Source organism: Branchiostoma lanceolatum, chromosome 8 (assembly GCF_035083965.1).
Source record: "Branchiostoma lanceolatum isolate klBraLanc5 chromosome 8, klBraLanc5.hap2, whole genome shotgun sequence".
NCBI lineage: Eukaryota > Metazoa > Chordata > Leptocardii > Amphioxiformes > Branchiostomatidae > Branchiostoma > Branchiostoma lanceolatum.
The window spans coordinates 15867897-15890059 of record NC_089729.1 but is presented as its reverse complement, the minus strand read 5'-3'; the positions used below and the strand labels follow the sequence as shown (position 1 = coordinate 15890059).

General features: G+C 41.0%; 2 protein-coding genes across 3 annotated transcripts; one reads left to right on the top strand and one right to left on the bottom strand.

The window, feature by feature from the left end:
- Positions 1-1136: 1136 nt before the first annotated feature.
- Positions 1137-5368, bottom strand: LOC136440252 (chymotrypsinogen A-like). Of its 2 annotated transcripts, none has more exons than XM_066436166.1 (7): positions 5271-5368; positions 4569-4787; positions 4093-4209; positions 3554-3764; positions 2936-3195; positions 2488-2657; positions 1137-1984 (listed from the first exon to the last, which is right to left on the bottom strand). In XM_066436166.1, exons 2-7 carry the CDS (start codon positions 4633-4635, stop codon positions 1817-1819), a joined length of 993 nt encoding a protein of 330 aa, XP_066292263.1. In that variant the 5' UTR covers positions 4636-4787; positions 5271-5368; the 3' UTR covers positions 1137-1816. The 2 variants fall into 2 exon arrangements, with proteins under 2 accessions (XP_066292263.1, XP_066292261.1); XM_066436164.1 differs by having other exon boundaries at positions 5105-5323.
- A 10580-nt stretch (positions 5369-15948) lies between these two features.
- LOC136440211 (uncharacterized) lies at positions 15949-21869 on the top strand. The gene is made up of 3 exons (XM_066436103.1): positions 15949-16078; positions 17267-17411; positions 18436-21869. The coding sequence occupies exon 3, from the start codon at positions 18446-18448 to the stop codon at positions 20210-20212; it is 1767 nt and encodes a 588-aa protein (XP_066292200.1). The 5' UTR covers positions 15949-16078; positions 17267-17411; positions 18436-18445; the 3' UTR covers positions 20213-21869.
- The last annotated feature ends 294 nt before the right edge of the window (positions 21870-22163 follow it).

Genomic DNA, 22163 nt, shown 5'->3' with positions numbered 1-22163 from the left:
TTATTTAACAATCTTGATTATCATATGTTATCCAAGAGAATGGCAGTATTGCCACAATGGAATACTGTATGTAATACTGTAGCACTATTTCAAGTGTGCCAACATCGATCCAAATATGTGCCAAAGTTGCCATACTGTTTCTGTGTGTAATGTACATGACATTGTACTGGTATAGTACAACGAGGCAATAACAGGAATATTTGTACGAATTAGGGCAAATTGTCCTTGTGTATACACTCTGCTGTATCCAGGGGCATCTAAGAGCTTCTACTGCGAAGCAATATTTCCGTTTACGATGTCATTTCTATCATGAAATGTTGTGTCATATTGTTCATAACTGTAATACATTTTCATGTAAAATTTACATATTTGACGTCTAAAACTTGTCAACGTCAAAAGACAAAGTGTAAAGAAAGATTGATATTTGTTGGTAGTTTTCATCAATTATGATCAACATCAGAATATATATATATATATATATTCCAGAATGGAGGAATCAAAACTACAGTATTGTGACTGAACTTTTGAAATTATGTCTATTTCTTCAGTATGCTGCCATTCCACAGATTCAATGAATCTCTATTTAAGCATAAATGCATACTCGAGATTTCAAGCGTATCTTTTAATATTATGTGTTATTGACTATTGAATGTCATCTTTGTATACTCAAGAAAAACTGGAATGGTACTCAATTGTAAAAGACTTCAGGTTTTGTTATGAAGGAAAAGAAATAAAGCTGCTTTGTACACAGATATATCCATGCGTCGTTTGAGTTTGCTATCCTATTTTTCTAAGACGCATGTTTGCTGTAGGCGAGCTCTTAAAGGTCGTGAGGTACTCTTTTATGTCAATGCAAATAGATATTCTCCGGGGGAGAACGTAAAGGCCAAGTACAAGAATATTAACTAGAAAAGCCTCAACGTAAGAGGAAGGTGAGGTGGGGTGGGTAAAGAAAGGTCACGGTTAGGGTCAAATCAGAGCCATCCTGTTCGGGTGTAGCAGCGCAGACTACATCCCTGCCATGAATGCACCGGGTTACATTCTGGGCAGGGGTGCAGTCTGGTTTGCTACACAGGGGAACCACTATATCGCAATGACATCTGAGGTATGCAATAATGAAGCATCACAAGTGATGATTAGATAACAAAAATATTTTTATTATCTAAAAATAGCACAGCGAAGGTGAATATTTCAATAAAAATGTACAATATATACGAATAAATATAACACGATACGAATATATACGAATAGATATAACACGATACGAATATATACGAATAAATATAACACGATAACAGCAATAATGATCCTGAGTGACAATTTTACATCCAACTCCTTTTCTCCTTATTTTATGTGACAAAGCTTTATTGGCGTAACAAAAAGTACAGTGACCTTTGTACGATCAACTACAAACTATGAATAGAAAAATAAGATAACTCTTAAAAGTCTACTTACTAACCAATATATAGAATAACATGGGTACATCCTTAATATGTTACATCCAGTGCCTTTTCTTATAACAAAGCAGTCTCTTATGTATATGTGGCAAATGATGAACAAGTTGAAACAGATAATGTAAAATTATAAATCATATATATTATGTAATAATACAAGAGTTGGCGTGACATACACCTTGCTTTTGCACGGCATGGATTGCCACCACCGATAAATATCTATAACCTTTTTTGGTCATTAATGGTTGTTTAGGTGGATGTGTTAAAATAGGACCGCTAAACGGTTCTATTCTTCAGTACGCTTTACACATGACACTTATGACGCAAATGATTGCTTCGGGACACGGATGCCGTTTCAGTCATTACGAGTTGGTCTCCATGGTAACTCGTATCCAGTCGGCTAACGAGGGAACTCTGGCGTACACCCCCGGAGCGTCTGCGCGTGCGCATCCGTAACCCCAGCTCACCACGCCCTGTAACCAATGGGCGCCCGTGGAGGACTTGCAGACGAGAGGACCGCCACTGTCTCCCTGGGGAGAGAAGACATGACCATCAGATATAACAAGAACTTCACAAAAAAGTACTATTATATACTATCAGTGACGATGGTTTTCTTTTGTAGTTGTTCATCTAAAATTCGAATAAATGTACACAAATTCATACATATGTGAGTACTAACGATGCCTGGCGACCGGATTATTAATGCAGATCTGCATTTCATAATGTTTTGCGTTGTTATTGAGAAATCATTCAAAAATTCCAACACATTTTTTTCGGGGGGGGGGGTCAGGAATATATACTGGGGGAGCCTCAACGCACTCAAGAGGAAGGCGGGGTGGAGTGTAAAGAAAGGTCGCAGGTAAGGTCAAATTACTTAGTCCGGAGTCCAGCCTTGATAGCTTTTGCCCGCTCCCCAACATCCGCTAGCCTCGTTCTCCAACATCTGCTAGACGGCGGATCTGGGGGAGCGGGTCAAAGCTAACATGGCTGGACTCCAGGCTACAAATTAGAGTCATCTTGTTCCTTCACGTACCTGACAGGAGTCGACTCCTCCCTCCGGATACCCTGCACAGACCATGGACTCCGGGTGGATGGCGTGGACGCCCTTGCCCTGTTGGGTCAGCCGGGCGTACTTCTCCGAGCAGTCCGTACTGTCCACGATTGGGATGTTTGCCTGTAGCAAGCGATTTGCTGTTGTCCCGCCTGTAGGGTAGGGTAGAGTAAGAGTCTAAGTAAGAATAAATTCCATTTTAGGTATGTATAGGAAGTGCACCGAATATCAACTTGAATTGCGTCAGTTTCAAAGAAAAATGTTACGGCACGCAAGCCCCTCCCCCCCCCCAAAAAAAACAAAGAAAAGTTATTGTACGTTCGGATATGGCATCGACATTTTTCAAACGACATACCGACCACCGTTTGAATTACAAATGGCAACGACCGTTTAAGAGACAAAAACGCGTCACCACGTCATAGTGAAGTACCTTCTCGATGAGACCCCCATCCGGTAACTGTGCACACGGTCCCAACTTCTGCTTCCATAGACGCATCCGGCAAACAGATGGGGTACACGTAAGCTGTGTACGTCACCGGTGACGTCAGCTTTAACACAGCGACGTCGTTCGTTAGGAGGCTGTTATTGTATCCCGGATGAATGAAGATCTCTTCCGTAAAAATCGTCTTTTCAGTGTTGTCGTAATGGTAACGATCGAACTCTCCGAAGGTCAAATAGGGCTTACGGCCGCTGTAAAGACATCAAGAACATAGTTAATGAACCAATAGTGACGTCATCGTGTTCTCATAGTGGTAACGTAAATGTTTAAAATGTTTACAAGTAAAAGAAAACTTTCTCAAGGAAAAAATGCTTAAGTGACAATGAAGAGATGGGAGTTAGCGGTCAATATTATATATCTATTTCTGATATACTTAATAAAAATTACCACAAAATGCACAAGCAACATGGCTTGACTTCTTTGCATTCTAAATCTTAATATGCTGCCATAAAAATCCTTTTTAAAAATTTACTCGTCTTTATGTACCCAAAGTCGTTTTGAATGACTATAAGCAGAATGTAATACAAAAGGCGATAGATAAATACTTACTTGTCCACACAGTGCGCAGCAGTCACAACCCATTGCTTGTCCACCAGGGTTCCCCCACAAAAGTGGTTCTTTCCGGAGACCCAACTGCGGATTGACACCTGCCAGGGCCAACTTCCGGGTCTTGCGTCATTTCCGCCCACAATGCGGCCAAATCCAGCTGCCAATCTTGACCATGGGTTCGGACCAATGACAGGCACTCCACAGCCACTGGCTAGTGACGTAATGGGGGGGGGGATTAGAACTTTCAATGTATTTGATGCACGTTTATTAAGACTGTACGACAAATCTTCACCGTCTGTTACAGTGCTACTTCAATGATGTAATATTTATTCAACTGTGCGTGTCTTGCATTTTGACTGATAAAATATTCTATAATTAAAAAAACACCACGTGATAATATTTGTGTAACAGATGCGATATGCAAACATAGTTATTAAGAAATAAGTAATTCCGAGCTTTTTACTTTTCTGATATCCAAGCCTACGTTGTCTTGCTATCGCTATCTAACTGGTTAAGTTCTTTATATTGCTTTCAAATACCTGAGTATGTTGCGTTGAATCCTTGAGCGGACCCTTTTTTGTTGCTCTTAAAGACCACGAAAACTTCATTTGTTTTCGACTGAATGTTGAATGGCTTCCTTGAATTGCAAAGCTTACCTGTGAAAAAATGGCAATCTTAAATTTAGTGGACATACATCGACGGAACATAATTAATGAATGAATACACGGACAAATATCTGTACATTCATTTTTTGTTTAAAGAAAGAGATTGACAAATGCTTGGTGTAGGTATATGGAATATGGAGATTTGCATAATTTGAATTCTTCAGTGTCGTACCAAGGAGATTCTATTCAATTACAATAGAACCTCCTTGGTTGTACCATACATAGAAACAATGAAATATCTTTAAAGTAAAAGAAGTATATGACAAAAAATGATAAAGACGTATATATTCTATCTTTTTTATACATAAAAACAACAACCATGCGTCAGAAGAAAAGAAACCCAAACTTACCGTCTCCAAGAAGCAGCGCGCTGTCGCCCTTTGCCTCATAGACGCTGACGTAATCCTTACATCCCATAAGATGAAACTGGTTGAATGTGATCTTGATTTTCCGGCCTATGCCTGTAGTAATGCGCCAGACACACAGCTTGCGACCAGGGTAATGTTGTGGGTAGTTCGGGGACAAAATGGTGCCGACTTCACTACTTCTCTCACCGCCGCAGTCCGGGTCTGTGGAGGGGAAAACAAAAACATTGTAAACAACAGCATTAACTATCTCTGTATATATGTAGATACTTTGCTTTACACCACACACCGGTGCAATGGCCTAGTTGGTAGAGTGTTCGCCTTATACACGGTAGGTCGTGAGTTCGAACCCCGGCCGGGTCATACCAAAGACTTTAAAAATGGTACACTGCTTTCTCTGCTTAGCACTCGGCATTATAAAACAACAGTATCCAAATGTAACGCTACTGAAAACAAACGCTTAGCATAAGTCACAACGACGTGACACCTTTAAAGGAGTGAACATTTAGACGTGACCTCACCTGAAATGTCCAGCGCCTTTTGCAGCTTGTGTGGTAACGGCTGCCCTTCGGTGACGGAGAAGGGTATAAAACATACCAGGATGCCTACTACGAGAGACAAGGTGGCACACGGCTGCATATTTAAACAAAGTTTGGTAAAAGTAGCTAGTTACAGCTCAAGTCGTACCTCTGTACCCTCTTCGGTTGCTGGCGTTGGGAAATGGACCGTTTGGGCATCGTTCTCCTCCTTAAGTAGATAGTTTCCTCATTAACATATATTGTTAGATGGTCCGATATTGTAATGTTAGACTTAGGGGACCAGCTCTTATTAACATGTGCGTCAGAGTTTTTAAAGTACCTGCTTAGTTGCCCCTCCTTATCATGAGGGACCCAGTGTTCCAAACAGAGACCTGTTTTTTCTCATTAGCATGTGCGTCAGAGTTTGGGAAGTACCCGACTAGTTGCCCCTCCCTACCATGAGGGACCCGGTATCCCAAACGGAGACCTGTTTTTTCTCATTAGCATGTGCGTCAGAGTTTGGGAAGTACCTGGTTAGTTGCCCCTCCCTACCATGAGGGACCCAGTATCCCAAACGGAGACCCTTTTTCTTCTCATTAACATGTACGTCAGAGTTTGGGAAGTACCTGACTAGTTGCCCCTCCCTACCATGAGGGACCCAGTGTTCCAAACGGACCTGTTTTTTCTCATTAGCATGTGCGTCAGGGAACGGAGTGCAGCCTCTGGCTATTAGGTTCTCCTGGGGGACCCAGATTTCAAGAAGATATACTCTGTGTTTGTCAACATGTCGCGTACGCTAGGGGTAAAACTGTGGGGCCAGTCACGGTCCTTAAGCCGCCTTCTCACTGGGAAGAAACTAGTTGGTGACTATAAGACGACAAGGCAAGTTTCCCCTAGCGCTCACACTGACGCGCGACACATTTGCAAATGAAGCTCTGCTGAGCAGGATATCGGAAACCGCAGTGTTGCTACTGAATCAAAAACCAATGTAAAATGACAAACGCATCAGAAAAGATTAACAGTGATAAAAGGATGTTCAATCAATCAATCAATCAATCAATCAACCAACCAACCAACCAACCAACCAACCAATCAATCAATCAATCAATCAATCAAACAAATAAGACTAGTGGGGTGCTAAACGAAATATCAAAATCGGCAGTTATGATGAAAGTCGCTATAAGCCCCATAATCCCCCTTGACTTTTTTTGTTGACACCTTACCTGCGTACTAAATATTATGAAAATCCACCCGCAGCTTTTTGAGTTTTGCTGTCCGCAAACACATAGACATATAATTGTCCCGATGACATAAAAATCAAATTTGCGTTAATAAAATCACCTCCAGTAGCTCCTAGCCAATGGTCATATAAAACACCATGTGTATTGCAAAAGAACCATCGTAAAATCATAAAGCTGTTTGTAAAGAGCCTACTTTCTATAATATCCAGATATAGATAACATTATTATAATAACATCGCTGTTTATGTGCGTGTGTACTAATTGCATGCCGCTGGCTATATCTTGCGCTCTCTGAAGTACCCTTACGTTGTTTTGTTCGTTTTAAATGTCATTAGAATAATGATTTGAATGCATGCTCAGTCGTAGCTATAGCAAGCGCCACCAAAAGTGTAGAGTACTGAGGGAAATAGTAGAATACTACAGAGTCGGACCATTGGCTACTTTTTGTATAGCCTTTATTGTGAAATTGATAAATAAAATCATAAAACACTCGGAGAGTGTATTTAGCGAGAGGAAGCGTCTCATCGCCAAGTATGCATTATTGCTTTGAAGAAAATTAACCCAATTGTAGCTACTGAAATTTGGCCGGCGAAGACTAGGTAATTTGTAAAGAGAAAAAGCAATTTGTAAACGTACACTTAGACCGTTGCCCTGAGTGAAAATATATGAAATAGTACACGCAAAATCTCTTGATACAAGTTGGAAATAACAAGGCAAAGGAAAAGACTCCTTCCGCTGCGCCGAAGGGACACAAGCCTTAAGCTTATTCACGGAAGCAGCTGTCGTTATAATACGTCATTGCCTCAAGGTTTTTTGAACTGTTATTGCCCTCTCCATGGTTGCAACAGACAAAACAATTTTAATCCAAAGATCTTGAAAGCATTCTGAAATCAACATCACTTCTCTGCGTTAGGCTAATGTAATCAAAGACGACTGGACTGTAGTCTGAAGGGGAACATCTTGCACATCAATATGCGCTAGGCTGTAAAATAGACAACAGTTGTCCGGGATAAACATTATCGTACATCCGACTCTCACTGGAGTGGCAGCTGTACAGACAAAATTGATAATAAGAATAATAATAAAAAGATTAAAAAAAGAATAAATCGATAAATAACTGAAGGAATACCGAAAGTTACCCCGTATCAATTTATTTCATTTCTACACTCAGTAATTGATTGATCGGTATAGATTGTTTACATAAGCGGCATAAAGGTATAGGTATTCAGTATCCCTTTCTAAAGATAATAACGAAGAGGTCAAATTCAATGTGTGCACTTGTTATTCCCCAGGTCGAAGTGGTTCCATATTGTAGAAGCATATCATACAGATAGGTAGAATGTTGGTGTGTTGACTAACTAGCTATCCAGCCTACGTGATGGGTATTAAATATGTCGATATGAGCCTAACTTTACAATCCGTTTGTATCGTCTACTGCAGCGGATGTCCCGGAGTGCTTGGTGGGGAAATGATTAAACATGTGCGGTTTACGTGCTGTGGAAATGAAAATATAATGTCATGTGTAGATACTGGTGAAAGACGCCACCAGTAGAACTGTTCATTGTGACAATCATCACAATTATGACTCAAAATGATATAATAGTAGTAATAAAAATGATACTTTGACAGAAACATCATTTGTGGTGTTGGGAAAATGCCAGCGTTGAGACTCGGTATTCTTTGACAGAAACATTGAAGGAATCGCGACGGTACAATACACGTGGGGCCTAGACAGCTAGTGCTGGTTTTGTTACTCACACTTAAAACATTACAGAACATGTAGCTAGCAAAACATACATCGCATAGACTCAGGCCCTATAAAATCGCCAACAGAGCAATAAATGTAACCTAAAGAGCAGCATTATGGAATACGACATAACTATCAGTATATGTCAGACTATCAGAAAATACAGTATTATTGCTTGACGTAAGCTTATTAGAAACGATTACCCTCATAATGTTGTCTGATGTTTACTTCCATTTTACTAACGCCTGAGCTCGGACATGTTGTAAGGGATTGCATTCGTCATTTCGGATGGTGACGTAAAGCCGGTGGCCCCGAGTATGAGGGAGCTTTAGGCATAAGCGTCAAACCTCTGCACGTAAAAGAACCCAACACACTTATCGAGAAGAGTAGGGTGACCCGGTGTGCTTGGCCCAAAACGTGAGCCGCAGTGAAGCCGCATTGCTCTACCACAGTACCACTAGCTACTTGAAAAAGCATCATGCTTCACCTCAGTTGAGGATGCCTGCTTTACCTTTACTTTACTAACCACCAGCTGAAATGCATTTCCCAATCCAAGTTACTTGAGGACATTGGTGTTGTTCACTGTTACTTAGCACATGTGTACAACAATCGTCTTTAATCTTTATAATTGTAATTTGTCACACCTTTAACCCTCAAACACCCAAACCTATTGTTGCGGCTAAAATGACTGAAAGGGGTCACAATGACCCCAGTTGACTCAACACAGACTTTCCTATACAATGTCAACAGTATTGTGCCGATCTCCCTAGAAAATTAGGAGAGGTTAGGAAAGATTTCTACTGATCATGACAAAGTCACGGAAGGATTTTTTTCAGATCAAACATGTTCAAATGGCACATCAAAATCCACGCCTGGGGTCAAAAATGACCCCATTCGGGTGTTTGAGGGTTAAGATTGCATGTACCTAAAGACTACCAAGCGGAAACAATTCTCATTGTCCTTTGAGGAGAGCAGTTTCAGTTGTTTATCTGGCCAGTTAGTCTCCAAGCAGATGTAGAAAGGCAAAATCGTCATGATTTTCAAGCTCCCGGTCCCCCGGTAACCCATCGATACATGGATAAATGACCAAAAACACATACTGTCTTGGCCCATGGATACTGTCTTGGCCGACGTAACAATTTTGCACCAGAAAACTCCACTCAAAGCTCCTCACACACTGCCCGAATCGAGTCCGAAACTGTGCACGTGTAAACCCAGCACGTGTAAACCCTGGGCTATGATTAAGCGAAGCAACGTGCAGCTGGCCTGTAGGGGACTTGTGACGTGTGATCAACAAATCATTATGCCTATTGCTATCATGGGCAGTCTGTGATCAACAGGTGGTTATTTCCATTGTTAGATAATGTATGTAACAAGATAAGATCCCCTGGATAATCAATACAATCAGTTCAGTTTTTGGAAAATCAACCTTGTTCAAATTTTCAAACTTTCAAATCAACCCAGTCAACGTTGTTTCAGAGTATCTAATTGTATATAAGTTTTTGACTTGAAAATGTCTTCTCCACATTTAGCTTTGGTTGTCGTGTGTCTAGAGACAAGACTTGTAATTTTGGTGTCTAATTGTAGTGAAAGAAATCAGCATAGACCTGGACTCTGTAGAACTGTACACATAACTGCCAGCCAATGTCTGAAACTAAATCGCATGCCAGTGTTGTCATTATATCTTATTTCTGTGCTGTCCTTCAAGCTAACTTCTTTATGACTGATTTTGTAACCATACTTCAATTTCTCATCGATCTTTTGTCTCCAGATTTCAGACATAACATGAAGAGTAACTTGTACAATGTACTTGGTAGAATGTCTCGGCCAGGCCTCCACTGATGTGAACTGCACGGGTGCCAGTAGCTTACTCAAGTCTCTGATTTACATTATCCGACTCTCTAAAGTTTTATAGACTTAGGCCCTACAAATCGCAGGCAAAGCAATAAATACAATATAAAAAGCAGCATAATAGAAATCGACCTACTATCAGTATATGTCACACTATCAGAATGTACAGTATTATTGCTTGAGGTAAGAAACGATTGCCCTCATAACGTTGTCTGATGTTTACCACCATTTCACTAACTCCGGAGCTCGGACATGTTGTAAGGGATTTCGGATGGTGACGTAAAGCGGGTGGCCCCGAGTATGAGGGAGCTTTAGGCATAAGCGTCAAACCCGTGCACGTAAAAGAACCCAACACACTTATCGAGAAGAGTAGGATGACCCGGTGTTCTTGGCCCAAAACGCGAGCCGTAGCGAAGCCGCATTGCACTACCACAGTACCACTAGCTTCTTGAAAGAGCATTATGCTTCCCCTCAGTCGAGGATGCCTGCTTTACCTTTACCTTTACTTTACTAACCACCAGCTGAAATGTATTTCCCAATCCAAGTCACTTGAGGAAATTGGTGTTGTTCACTGTTACTTAGCACATGTGTATAACAATCGTCTTTAATCTGTATAATTGTAAGTTGTCACACCTTTAAGATTGCATATACCTACCCACTACGAAGCGGAAACAATTCTCTTTGTCTTTTGAGGAGAGCAGTTTCAGTTGTTTATCCGGCCAGTTAGTCTCCAAGCAGATATAGAAAGGCAAAACCGTCATGTTTTTCAAGCTCCCGGTCCCCTGGTAACCCATGGATACATGGATCAATGGCCAATAATTCGTACTGTCTTGGTCCTTGAATCATGTCTTGGCCCATGGATACTGTCTTGGCCGACGTAACGATTTTGCACCAGAAAACTCCACTCAAAGCTCCTCACACACTGCCCGAATCGAGTCCGAAACTGTGCACGTGTAAACCTAGCACGTGTAAACCCTGGGCTATGATTAAGCGAAGCTACGTGCAGCTGGCCTGTAGGGGACTTGTGACGTGTGATCAACAAATCATTATGCCTATTGTTATCATGGGCAGTCTGTGATCAACAGGTGGTTATTTCCATTGTTAGATAATGTATGTAACAAGATAAGATCTCCTGGATAATCAATACAATCAGTTTAGTTTTTGGAAAATCAACCTTGTTCAAATTTTAAAAATTCTAATTTTACCGAGTCAACGTTGTTTCAGAGTATCTAATTGTATATAACTTTCCAACTTGAAAATGTCTTCTCCACATTTAGCTTTGGTAGTTGCGTGTCTAGAGACATGACTTGTGATTTTGGTGTCTAATTGTAGTGTAAGAAATCAGCATAGACTGGGACTCTGTAGAACTGTACACATAACTGCCAGCCAATGTCTGAAACTAAATCGCAAGCCAGTGTTGTCATCAAATATATACCTTATTTCTGTGCTGTCCTTCAAGCTAACTTCTTTATGGCTGATTTTGTAGCCATACTTCAATTTCTCATCGATCTTTTGTCTCCAGATTTCAAACATAACTTGAAGAGTAACTTGTACAATGTACTTGGTAGAATTTCTCGGCCAGGCGTCCACTGATGTGAACTGCACGGGTGCCAGTAGCATACTCAAGTCTCTGCTTTACATTATCCGACTCTATAAAGTTTCATAGACTTAGGCCCTACAAATCGCAGGCAAAGCAATAAATACAGTATAAAAAGCAGCATAATAGAATACGACCTACTATCAGTATATGTCACACTATCAGAATGCACAGTATTATTGCATGAGGTAAGAAACGATTGCCCTCATAATGTTGTCTGATGTTTACCACCATTTTACTAACTCCTGAGCTCGGACATGTTGTAAGGGATTGCATTCGTCATTTCGAATGGTGACGTAAAGCCGGTGGCCCCGAGTATGAGGGAGCTTTAGGCATAAGCGTCAAACCTCTGTAAAAGAACCCAACACACTTATCGAGAAGAGTAGGGTGACCCGGTGTGCTTAGCCCAAAACGCGAGCCGTAGCGATGCCACTAGCTACTTGAAAAAGCATTATGCTTCACCTCAGTTGAGGATGCCTGCTTTACCTTTACTTTACTAACCACCAGCGCTAGCTGAAATGCATTTCCCAATCCAAGTTACTTGAGGACATTGGTGTTGTTCATTGTTACTTAGCACATGTGTACAACAATCGTCTTTAATCTTTATAATTGTAATTTGTCACACCTTTAACCCTCAAACACCAGAACCTATTTTTGCGGCTAAAATGAGTGAAAGGGGTCACAATGACCCCGGTTGACTCAACACAGACCTTCCTATACAATGTCAACAGTATTGTGCCGATCTCTCTAGAAAATTAGGAGAGGTTAGGAAAGATGTCTACTGACAAAGTCACGGAAGGATTTTTTTCAGATCAAATATGTTCAAATGGCACATCAAAATTCACGCCTGCGGTCAAAAATGACCCCATTCGGTTGTTTGAGGGTTAAGATTGCATGTACCTAAAGACTACCAAGCGGAAACAATTCTCATTGTCCTTTGAGGAGAGCAGTTTCAGTAAGTAAGTCTCCAAGCAGATGTCGAAAGGCAAAATCGTCATGTTTGTCAAGCTCCCGGTCCCCCGGTAACACATGGATACATGGATCAATGACCAAAAACACATACTGTCTTGGCCCATGGATACTGTCTTGGCCGACGTAACGATTTTGCACCAGAAAACTCCACTCAAAGCTCCTCACACACTGCCCCAAATCGAGTCCGAAACTGTGCACGTGTAAACCCAGCACGTGTAAACCCTGGGCTATGATTAAGCGAAGCTACGTGCAGTTAGCCTGTAGGGGACTTGTGACGTGTGATCAACAAATCATTATGCCTATTGTTATCATGGGCAGTCTGTGATCTATAGATGGTTATTTCCATTGTTAGATAATGTATGTAACAAGATAAGATCACCTGGATAATCAATACAATCAGTTCAGTTTTTTGGAAAATCAACCTTGTTCAAATTTTCAAACTTTCAAATCAACCCAGTCAACGTTGTTTCAGAGTATCTAATTGTATATAAATTTCCAACTTGAAAATGTCTTCTCCACATTAGCTTTGGTAGTTGTGTGTCTAGAGACATGACTTGTAATTTTGGTGTCTACTTGTAGTGTACCAAGGAGGTTATAGACTGGGACTCTGTAGAACTGTACACATAACTGCCAGCCAATGTCTGAAACTAAATCGCAAGCCAGTGTTGTCATTATACCTTATTTCTGTGCTGTCCTTCAAGCTAACTTCTTTATGGCTGATTTTGTGACCATGCTTCAATTTCTCATCTTTTGTCTCCAGATTTCAAACATAACTTGAAGAGTAACTTGTACAATGTACTTGGTAGAATGTCTCAGCCAGGCCTCCACTGATGTGAACTGCACGGGTGCCAGTAGCATACTCAAGTCTCTGCTTTACATTATCCGACTCTATAAGGTTTCATAGACTTAGGCCCTACAAATCGCAGGCAAAGCAATAAATACAATATAAAAAGCAGCATAATAGAATACGTCCTACTATCAGTATATATCACACTATCAGAATGTACATTATTATTGCATGAGGTAAGAAACGATCACCCTCATAACGTTGTTTGATGTTCACCACCATTTTCCTAACTCCTGAGCTCGGACATGTTGTAAGGGATTGCATTCGTCATTTCGGATGGTGACGTAAAGCCGGCGGCCCCGATCGCGAGTATGAGGGAGCTTTAGGCATAAGCGTCAAACCCGTGCACGTAAAAGAACCCAACACACTTATCGAGAAGAGTAGGGTGACCCGGTGTGCTTGGCCCAAAACGCGAGCCGTGGCGAAGCCGCATTGCTCTACCACAGTACCACTAGCTACTTGAAAAAGCATCATGCTTCATCTCAGTTGAGGATGCCTGCTTTACCTTTACTTTACTAACCACCAGCGCTAGCTGAAATGCATTTCCCAATCCAAGTTACTTGAGGACATTGGTGTTGTTCACTGTTACTTAGCACATGTGTACAACAATCGTCTTTATAATTGTAATTTGTCACACCTTTAACCCTCAAACACCCGAACCTATTTTTGCGGCTAAAATGGCTGAAAGGGGTCACAATGACCCCGGTTGACTCAACACAGACCTTCCTATACAATGTCAACAGTATTGTGCCGATCTGCCTAAAAAATTAGGAGAGGTTAGGAAAGATGTCTACTGACAAAGTCACGGAAGGATTTTTTTCAGATCAAACATGTTCAAATGGCACATCAAAATCCACGCCTGGGGTCAAAAATGACCCCATTCGGTTGTTTGAGGGTTAAGATTGCATGTACCTAAAGACTACCAAGCGGAAACAATTCTCATTGTCCTTTGAGGAGAGCAGTTTCAGTAAGTAAGTCTCCAAGCAGATGTCGAAAGGCAAAATCGTCATGTTTGTCAAGCTCCCGGTCCCCCGGTAACCCATGGATACATCGATCAATGACCACAAATTCGTACTGTCTTGGCCCATGGATACTGTCTTGGCCGACGTAACGATTTTGCACCAGAAAACTTCACTCAAAGCTCCTCACACACTGCCCCGAATCGAGTCCGAAACTGTGCACGTGTAAACCCAGCACGTGTAAACCCTGGGCTATGATTAAGCGAAGCGACGTGCAGCTGGCCTGTAGGGGACTTCTTCAACACTACTTACTTATGACGTGTGATCAACAAACTATTATGCCTATTGTTACCAAGGGCAGTCTGTGATCAACAAATAGTTATGTCTATTGTTATGATGATAAATGTCCTCTTTATCAACAGTAGTCTGTTCATATCAAATACTAGTACAGCTTGAAGAAATACAATTTGTCTGAATTCGTTGAAATTATTGGACATATGCACTCCACAGGATAATCTTTACAATTTACTTTTGATTTATCTTTTCTTAAAGAACGTGCAACAGAGAGTATATCATTGTAGTATCAATTCGACTCGTTGTGTCTTGAACCTGCGCTATAGGACCACGATAAAATTGGTTGAATTCGAAGCCAAATTTGATGACAATTAGTACTCATAGTTCTATAAATTCAAGGACACTATGCTTTGTTTTCGAATTTGCCGAATGTGTAATTTTAGTTTTTTGGTTGCGTATAAGTTTAGCTAAGAGTCGAATAAAACATCAATGAAACCCCAGGCTGAATTTCCAATACAAGTCAAGTCGAAGTTAATTGCACCATGAACAATTGCATCAGGTACAATGTATTACAAATAACATGGAATATAAACGACTACGAATTATTCGAGCTAGTGTACTAATCTAACTTCATTACTCGATACATAATATAATGGAAAGATACCGTTCACATGTTGGCACGGGTTCTTTTTTTGCATAGCTGCTATATTGGCCTAGGCAGAGAGATACAGGGTCAGGGCAGGATAGAGGTACGTTCAATATTTCTCTACATGTTATTTTGTTGTTACATGTAATCATTTATCTTTTCCTTTCTTGAGCATGAAAAGGACAAATCTTTAGGGAGTGGTATTCATCTTCAATGTTGTCCATGCATGAGAATCAAGTAACAGCTATCGCGGACATATCATTGCATATCCACAGTTAAACTTACTGTGTATTCATTCACATTTTCTGTCTGATATGGTCGTCATGTATTTGAAGAAACTGACACCAAAAGTAGTACAATGACAAAATTAGATCATTGATATACAATAGTTTTATGTATTGTTATAGATGTGTTGTCAATGTCTAATTCTTCTGTGGTATGTCTTGTCTTTGTAGTAGCCACAGCTAGTTGGGCAGCCCTGGTTGTGTGTCCTGAACAGCCAAACCAAATAAAACAAATAGATAAATAAAGTACAAAATCAACGACAGTGAATTATGTTACATCAGATTTAACCTTGAATTAATTTGTTCTCATATAGATGCTAGTCGTGTTATCAAAAATAATGTATACGAAATTTTTCATGGTGATGAAACATTTAGTATATCGACACTATTGAGATCATCAGGTTAAGGTATAGGTCTTCTACTTAACCTTTGACCTCTCACAGCGTAGTAGCCATGTTTTCTTTTGTTCCCGTCTGTCATCTCGCGGAATTCCTGCTTTCTTATCTTCTTTCTTGATATTTGATATGTTTGGAAGTAAGGTAAGACGCAAGGGAAGACATTTATACATTTTCAAGAAAGAATATTTGTTCACAAATACTTGTATGTAACGTTTATATATCAAGGTGTTTTAGGGAGTATGCAGAGCAGTGATTTAAATATTTATGTGACCCCAAAGCTTCTGAAAATTCTCAATGCTAGAGTAAAGAAAACAACAACAGTTTGTAGTAAACATGTGACCGAGAATGAAGATGAGATGAAATTCATAATATTTTGTTTTGGACTAATCCTCCAGCAGCTTTGGGGAGGGAAGGTTGTATGTAGGCCCCTTTCCCGTAAAAACTGATTTTCAATCGATATAGTGAAAGCCGTCTTATTCACGTAATTCATAGCGAGGCCGTTACCAAATTTTTTTCTTTACTCGATTGTTGAATGTAGCGTAACACATGCAGGCCCCTTTGAATCCCACTGCCATACCCCTCCCCAGCTTTTATATCTATATAACGTTCATGATCCATTCAGGGGGGTTTGCGGAAAAGGCTGGGCTGTCTACCAGGCCTGGCTAGCTGTCCTGTCTACCTGGCCTGTCTACCCCTGCCACACTCCTCTCCAGTTTTTATATTAATAGTATATTCAGGATCCCCTATGCTGCGGAGGCACCTTTGAATTCCGATGGCACATCCCTCTCCACCTTTTTACTATAATCCATTTTACATAACGCTTTAATAACTGTGTCCGCAATAGTTACACGAGTATATGATTTCTTGAGAGACTTTAAGACTGGTTCACGATTAGCCTGAATACCAGACCATTCGCGCAATTTGCGAGACGATAACCCCTTTTGGTTGGGGAAGGCCTAGTAGGGGATAGAATTGGCAACTGGTCTCTCTTGGGCAGCCGATCTCTAATATCTGCATTAGTTACACCAATGTATGATTTCTTGAGAGACTTTAAGCCTGGTTCACGATTAGCCTGGAAACATTTGCGCAATGCGAGACAATCCCTTTTGCCCCGAGAAGGTCTAGTAGGGGATAGAGTGGGCACCTGGTCTCTCTTGGGAAGCTGGTCTCTAATATCTATCTGTGAGCACTAATATTAGGGGCCCGTGTGCCAACTGTGGTGGCAGGGCAATTCGCTTCCCCGACCGAAGGATTAGCGACTGTAGCGCAGTAGTCTGGTACCCTGAGGCAAGTTCACAATCCCTTCTGATTTTTATGTTATTTTCACAGGTACATTAGGCGGGGCCTTCCAACAACAGACTTCCAATGTTCAGTTGTGACCCATTACTGACACCACACTTGAATAAAACTCACATGTCCAGAGCAATTGTGTCAGAAAGCTGAGGAAGACTGGGAGAACCAGTGGAAAATTCCGGTGAGTACGTTTTTTTAGTTCAGAACAGGTTGATTCTTAATATAATGTACTTTTCCCTATTCAGTCATATGATTTTTAAAAAGACCCTGCCGGATTTGAATGCTCTATCCCCTTGGCCATTGCAACAGTTCACAAAATGAATGTATACTTATTCAAAGGAATTGTATGATATTGTATTGTAATTGTGTTGTATTATGATTATATATATATATTATATTATCCCATACCATATTAGGGGAAGGGAAACATTCTGTTTTGCTTACTTTCTTGATCTGCTTGTGACCAAATTTATAACAAGAGGTCATCACACCTTCATTACAAGGCTAAATAACAGGACACTGTACATGAATGTAGGCGGAAATTGGTTTTATGAGAGTACTACATTCAATATCAATTACCTAGTAGATGTCTGACCTTTGTCTTTCAAAACTGGGAAAACTTGGGATACAAAAGACGCCAAAGAAATGCAGTAGACCCAACCAAACAAACTTGAACTGTTACTTGAACATTAAGTGAGTTGTCTTTTAGATCTCTTGAACTGTTTTTTCTGAACATTATGTATTGTATCTTTTGTGTTGCGCAGTATTTGTCTTAGTCTGTATATTCTGAATGACAGTAGTGAACTAGTAGTAGTGTTACCTTCATCAGTGTACCCTTTTTTTCGTGATATCACATCCGTCACAGCATCTTAATCAATGTCACAGAATATTGTACAATGTGTAACCTATATCAGGTGTCTAAGAGAACATTCTGTTTTGAAAATTTTCAATGTATCCTTGTAATATCAGTCTGACTGTTTCAAAATTTTTATCCAGTTGCTTGAGTTACTATTTTTGGCGTATCTTACTACCTGGATGTCTAACCTTCATCAACGTATCCTTGTAATATCATTTCAGGCTGGCTACGATGATGGTGTGTGGTCTGCCTTGAGAGGTGACCCTGGTATAGTCTGACTGACAATACTGTAGTAGTAGTACTGTAGTAGTGTTGCCTTCATTAATGTATCCTTGTAATATCGTTTCAGGCTGGCTACGATGATGGTGTGTGGTCTGTCTCGAGAGGTGACCCTGGCGGTCCTGCCCAGGCTGTACGTAGAGGAGCTGATCCTGGAGCTGGGGAGGAGGAACATCCACCCCGTCACAGACTCCAGCAGTCGGGAGGACCTCATCAGCCTGCTGTGTGATGTCATGATAGAGGAGTACAGCAGGGGGAGGAGGGCTGCGTGTGCCAACTTACAGAGAGAACACAGTACAACAACAACTGTCACAAGACCTGCTCCAGGACAGGAGGGTAGGAACACTACACCAGCACCACCTATCAGCACCAAGAGAAGTGCATCATGCGTGGAAAGAGAAAGGAGAGGGAGTGGCCAGAAGGATGGCAGCTTTGGTAAGCAGACGACGAGTTCAGGGGAGAATGCCAGAAGCCTGCCTGTGCAGAAAACCCCTCCCGCTGAAGAAGACACAGCTGATGTGATAGTGGTGGAAGATGACGAACCGGAACCTGGAAGACAAGAAGATGCTCCCAGCACAGGAGCAACCACTGGTGCAGCAGTGCACACACCCCAACATTCCAGACCACAACCGAGCCCTGTCCAGAGAGGCAGACATACGAGTAGCAAGGGACCGCCTGCGTGTAACACTCCTGATTCCCTCTCTAGCACAGATGTGCAAAGAGTGCTGTCACCACCTGAGAACAACACTGGGCCAGATACCTGTGTGCAGAGGGACATCCAAGAGAAGGAATCACCCGTAGAAGCCACTTGTACAGTTGTGACAACACAGGAGATTCGAGTAGTTGAAGAAGGAGCAACTGTTCAGCCAGATTCCAGTCGGAACGTTGGAAGTAGTACTTCCCAACCAGAGGAAGTACAGAGAACTAAAGGATTGATAAACATGGAGACAAACAACTATACCAAAGGAGGTTTGGGTCCAAGTGTTGTGTCTGACAGTACACAAGTCCAGGAAACATCCGGGATAGAAACAGATATGCCAGAATTGATAATGGACACATCAAACAACCCCACATCTCCCAATACTGGACACAAAGATACCGGTACCACTAGTACTGGTGTAGCAAGACCAGTAGAGAATTTGGCCGTATACAGCCAACAAGAGTTCTTTAACTCTGATTCTTCAAGACCACCAGGCTACCTGCAGACGCTGCCAGGTGTTTCTCCCCCCCTGTCCAACCCAGCGCTCCAGGCTTTGGATGCGGTAGGGACGACAACAATGTCGTGCCCTGTCCTTTTAGAGGCCCTGGGAACAGAAGGATCTTCTTCAAACGACTCCCTGTTAGGAACCCAGCAGCCCACCTGCACTGTGACCACATCCGAAGAAGCGATGGCAATCTGGCAGAACTTGTCCAAAAGAAGTCAAACTACAGAGTCCGACAGTCCGGCGAAATCTAGAAGGAAGTCTGCCGATAACAGCCGACACGTATGTCAGGAGTGTTGGTACAAGGCGCCAAGTAACAGTGCTCTGGTTATTCACATGAGGAAACACACTGGGGAGAAACCGTTTGGATGTGACGTGTGTGGCTACAGGTCGGCTTACAAGACGGCGCTTGCAGCCCACATGGCTACTCATAATGGGAACAAGCCCTTCATGTGTGGGGAATGTGGGTACAGAACTGTTCAAAAGAGGCTATTGGCAAAACACATGAAGACCCACATTCACACTGAGCAGAAGTTCTTCCATTGTGAGGACTGTGGGTACAAAACTACTGAAGAGTCCTATCTCCAGATCCACACATGTAAAAACAAAGAACCACAAGATACAGAGAAAACAGCACAGGAGTGATGATTACAGTTATAGATGTAGAGGAAAATAGTAAAAATAAGGACTAAAAAAAGCAGGGATGACATTCAGGTACATCTAACTTACCTGTTGTGTAATTGTATGTCCACAAGTATATTTAAGTTAGGTAAGGCTAATTTGATTATATGAATGACATCCTCTAGGCACCCCAGAACTGATGCGAGCATGCAAAAAAATTGTATTCATTATGAAATCTAACTAATATATAAGTGGTCTGAAAGGTTGGACAAGTGACTGAACACAACATCCTATACCAGACCCTAAATTCTTTATTTTTGACATTAGGAGTACGTTTATGACAACATCAGTACAGATAGCAAAAAATGCGTTCTAAGACATTAGTATCCATTTTCCAATACACAAATTCTACTGTGTTTTTTTGCAATCTACCTCATATATTTGCTCATTTTCCAGCTTCTTTGTACAATTTATAGTATGGTCGCAAACTTTTATTTTGGAAACAGACAAAAATTTATGCACACGCGGATGCCATCCTAATCTAGTCATGTGTGGCTAGCAAGCCTAACTGATACCAAGGAGGTTTGGTGTATAGACATATTTAACCTCCTTGCTGATACACATATCATTCCCAACTTCTGACCTCATTCTGTGATATGGGGAACAATACATGGAGTCATTTCCATGGCATATGAACACTGGTGCATAGGAACATTAAGAGGCACCTGATCTACTATACTTCTCAAATAGATATTGACAGGGAACAGGACAGTTCCAAAACAGTAGGACTATCTCAGTGTCTGTAGATAAGTTTGCATACCCTTTATACAGTACATATATGGACAACTGTACTGTATTAGTTGAGTTAGTTAAAATCCTCCCACACCATTATTGCAGCATTATTGATGTATAGGGCGGTGCCCATCTCCGTTTCATAGCCCTGGGCCACACTGGTGCAATCACTGTAGCAGGGGGCTAGTCCACTGGCAGTGAAGTGTGTTTAACTTCCACACTGTTTCAGAAGTATGTACCATTTTTATAAAGTCTTTGGTATGACTCAATGCGCCTCTTGTCCAGATGTGTCCTACCTGGGGCTTGAACCCCAGTCCTTCTGGTCCAAGTAATTTGAACTAGATGTGGTGAGAGACAGAATTGCAGACCAACTACACCACAGGGACACCCCCTATGTACAACTGTATAGCTAATGTATTTGCATGTTTAGGGTATTACATGTAGACATATACATGTAGGTGTAGTTATGCATGATCAGTTTCACTTGTGGATAGCAGCACATGACAACTATTTATTCACTCATACTGTTGCAGATGCAAACTATGGAATGCCTCTTGTTCCGATATCTATGAGTTTATAATTTCATAACTTATCAAATAGATGAAGATGTTTGGCCAGTTTAAAAGAAAAGTAACAATATGTTTTTAGTATGTTTTATATGATTATACCCAGTTGACTATGTTTTAATAACAATCATACTGACATGCATGAACCACTGAACTTCTAGACTAGTTTTTATAGGCTAATACAATTGTACCACTTTAGTTTTGACAGTACTTGTGACAGAAGTCTATGTGTTTAAGAATTAACATCATTTATTTTGATAGGTAGTTTCAAAATTTAGATGTATTTTTCTGTATAAAAATGTTTTAATAGACAATATGATTTTATGCTCAGTATCTTTTATTATCTATGTTGTATCACCAATACATTGTTTTCTCGTGCAAGCAGGCTTAAAAGAATCACGCGTTTGGCCCTGCATACATGTACCCCAAATGGTTCCAATGTTATTGTAGACAGTATCACAACGACATCTGTCAACTATGGTTGGTACTGCAATACCATTACACGATTTTCTTAAACCCTTCGCTATGATTCAGTATACAATTTACCTACTCGTTCGATAAAAATCCCGCATGTACAAAGTTAGAGATAGAAGTATGTTTGTGCGCTCGAAACTACA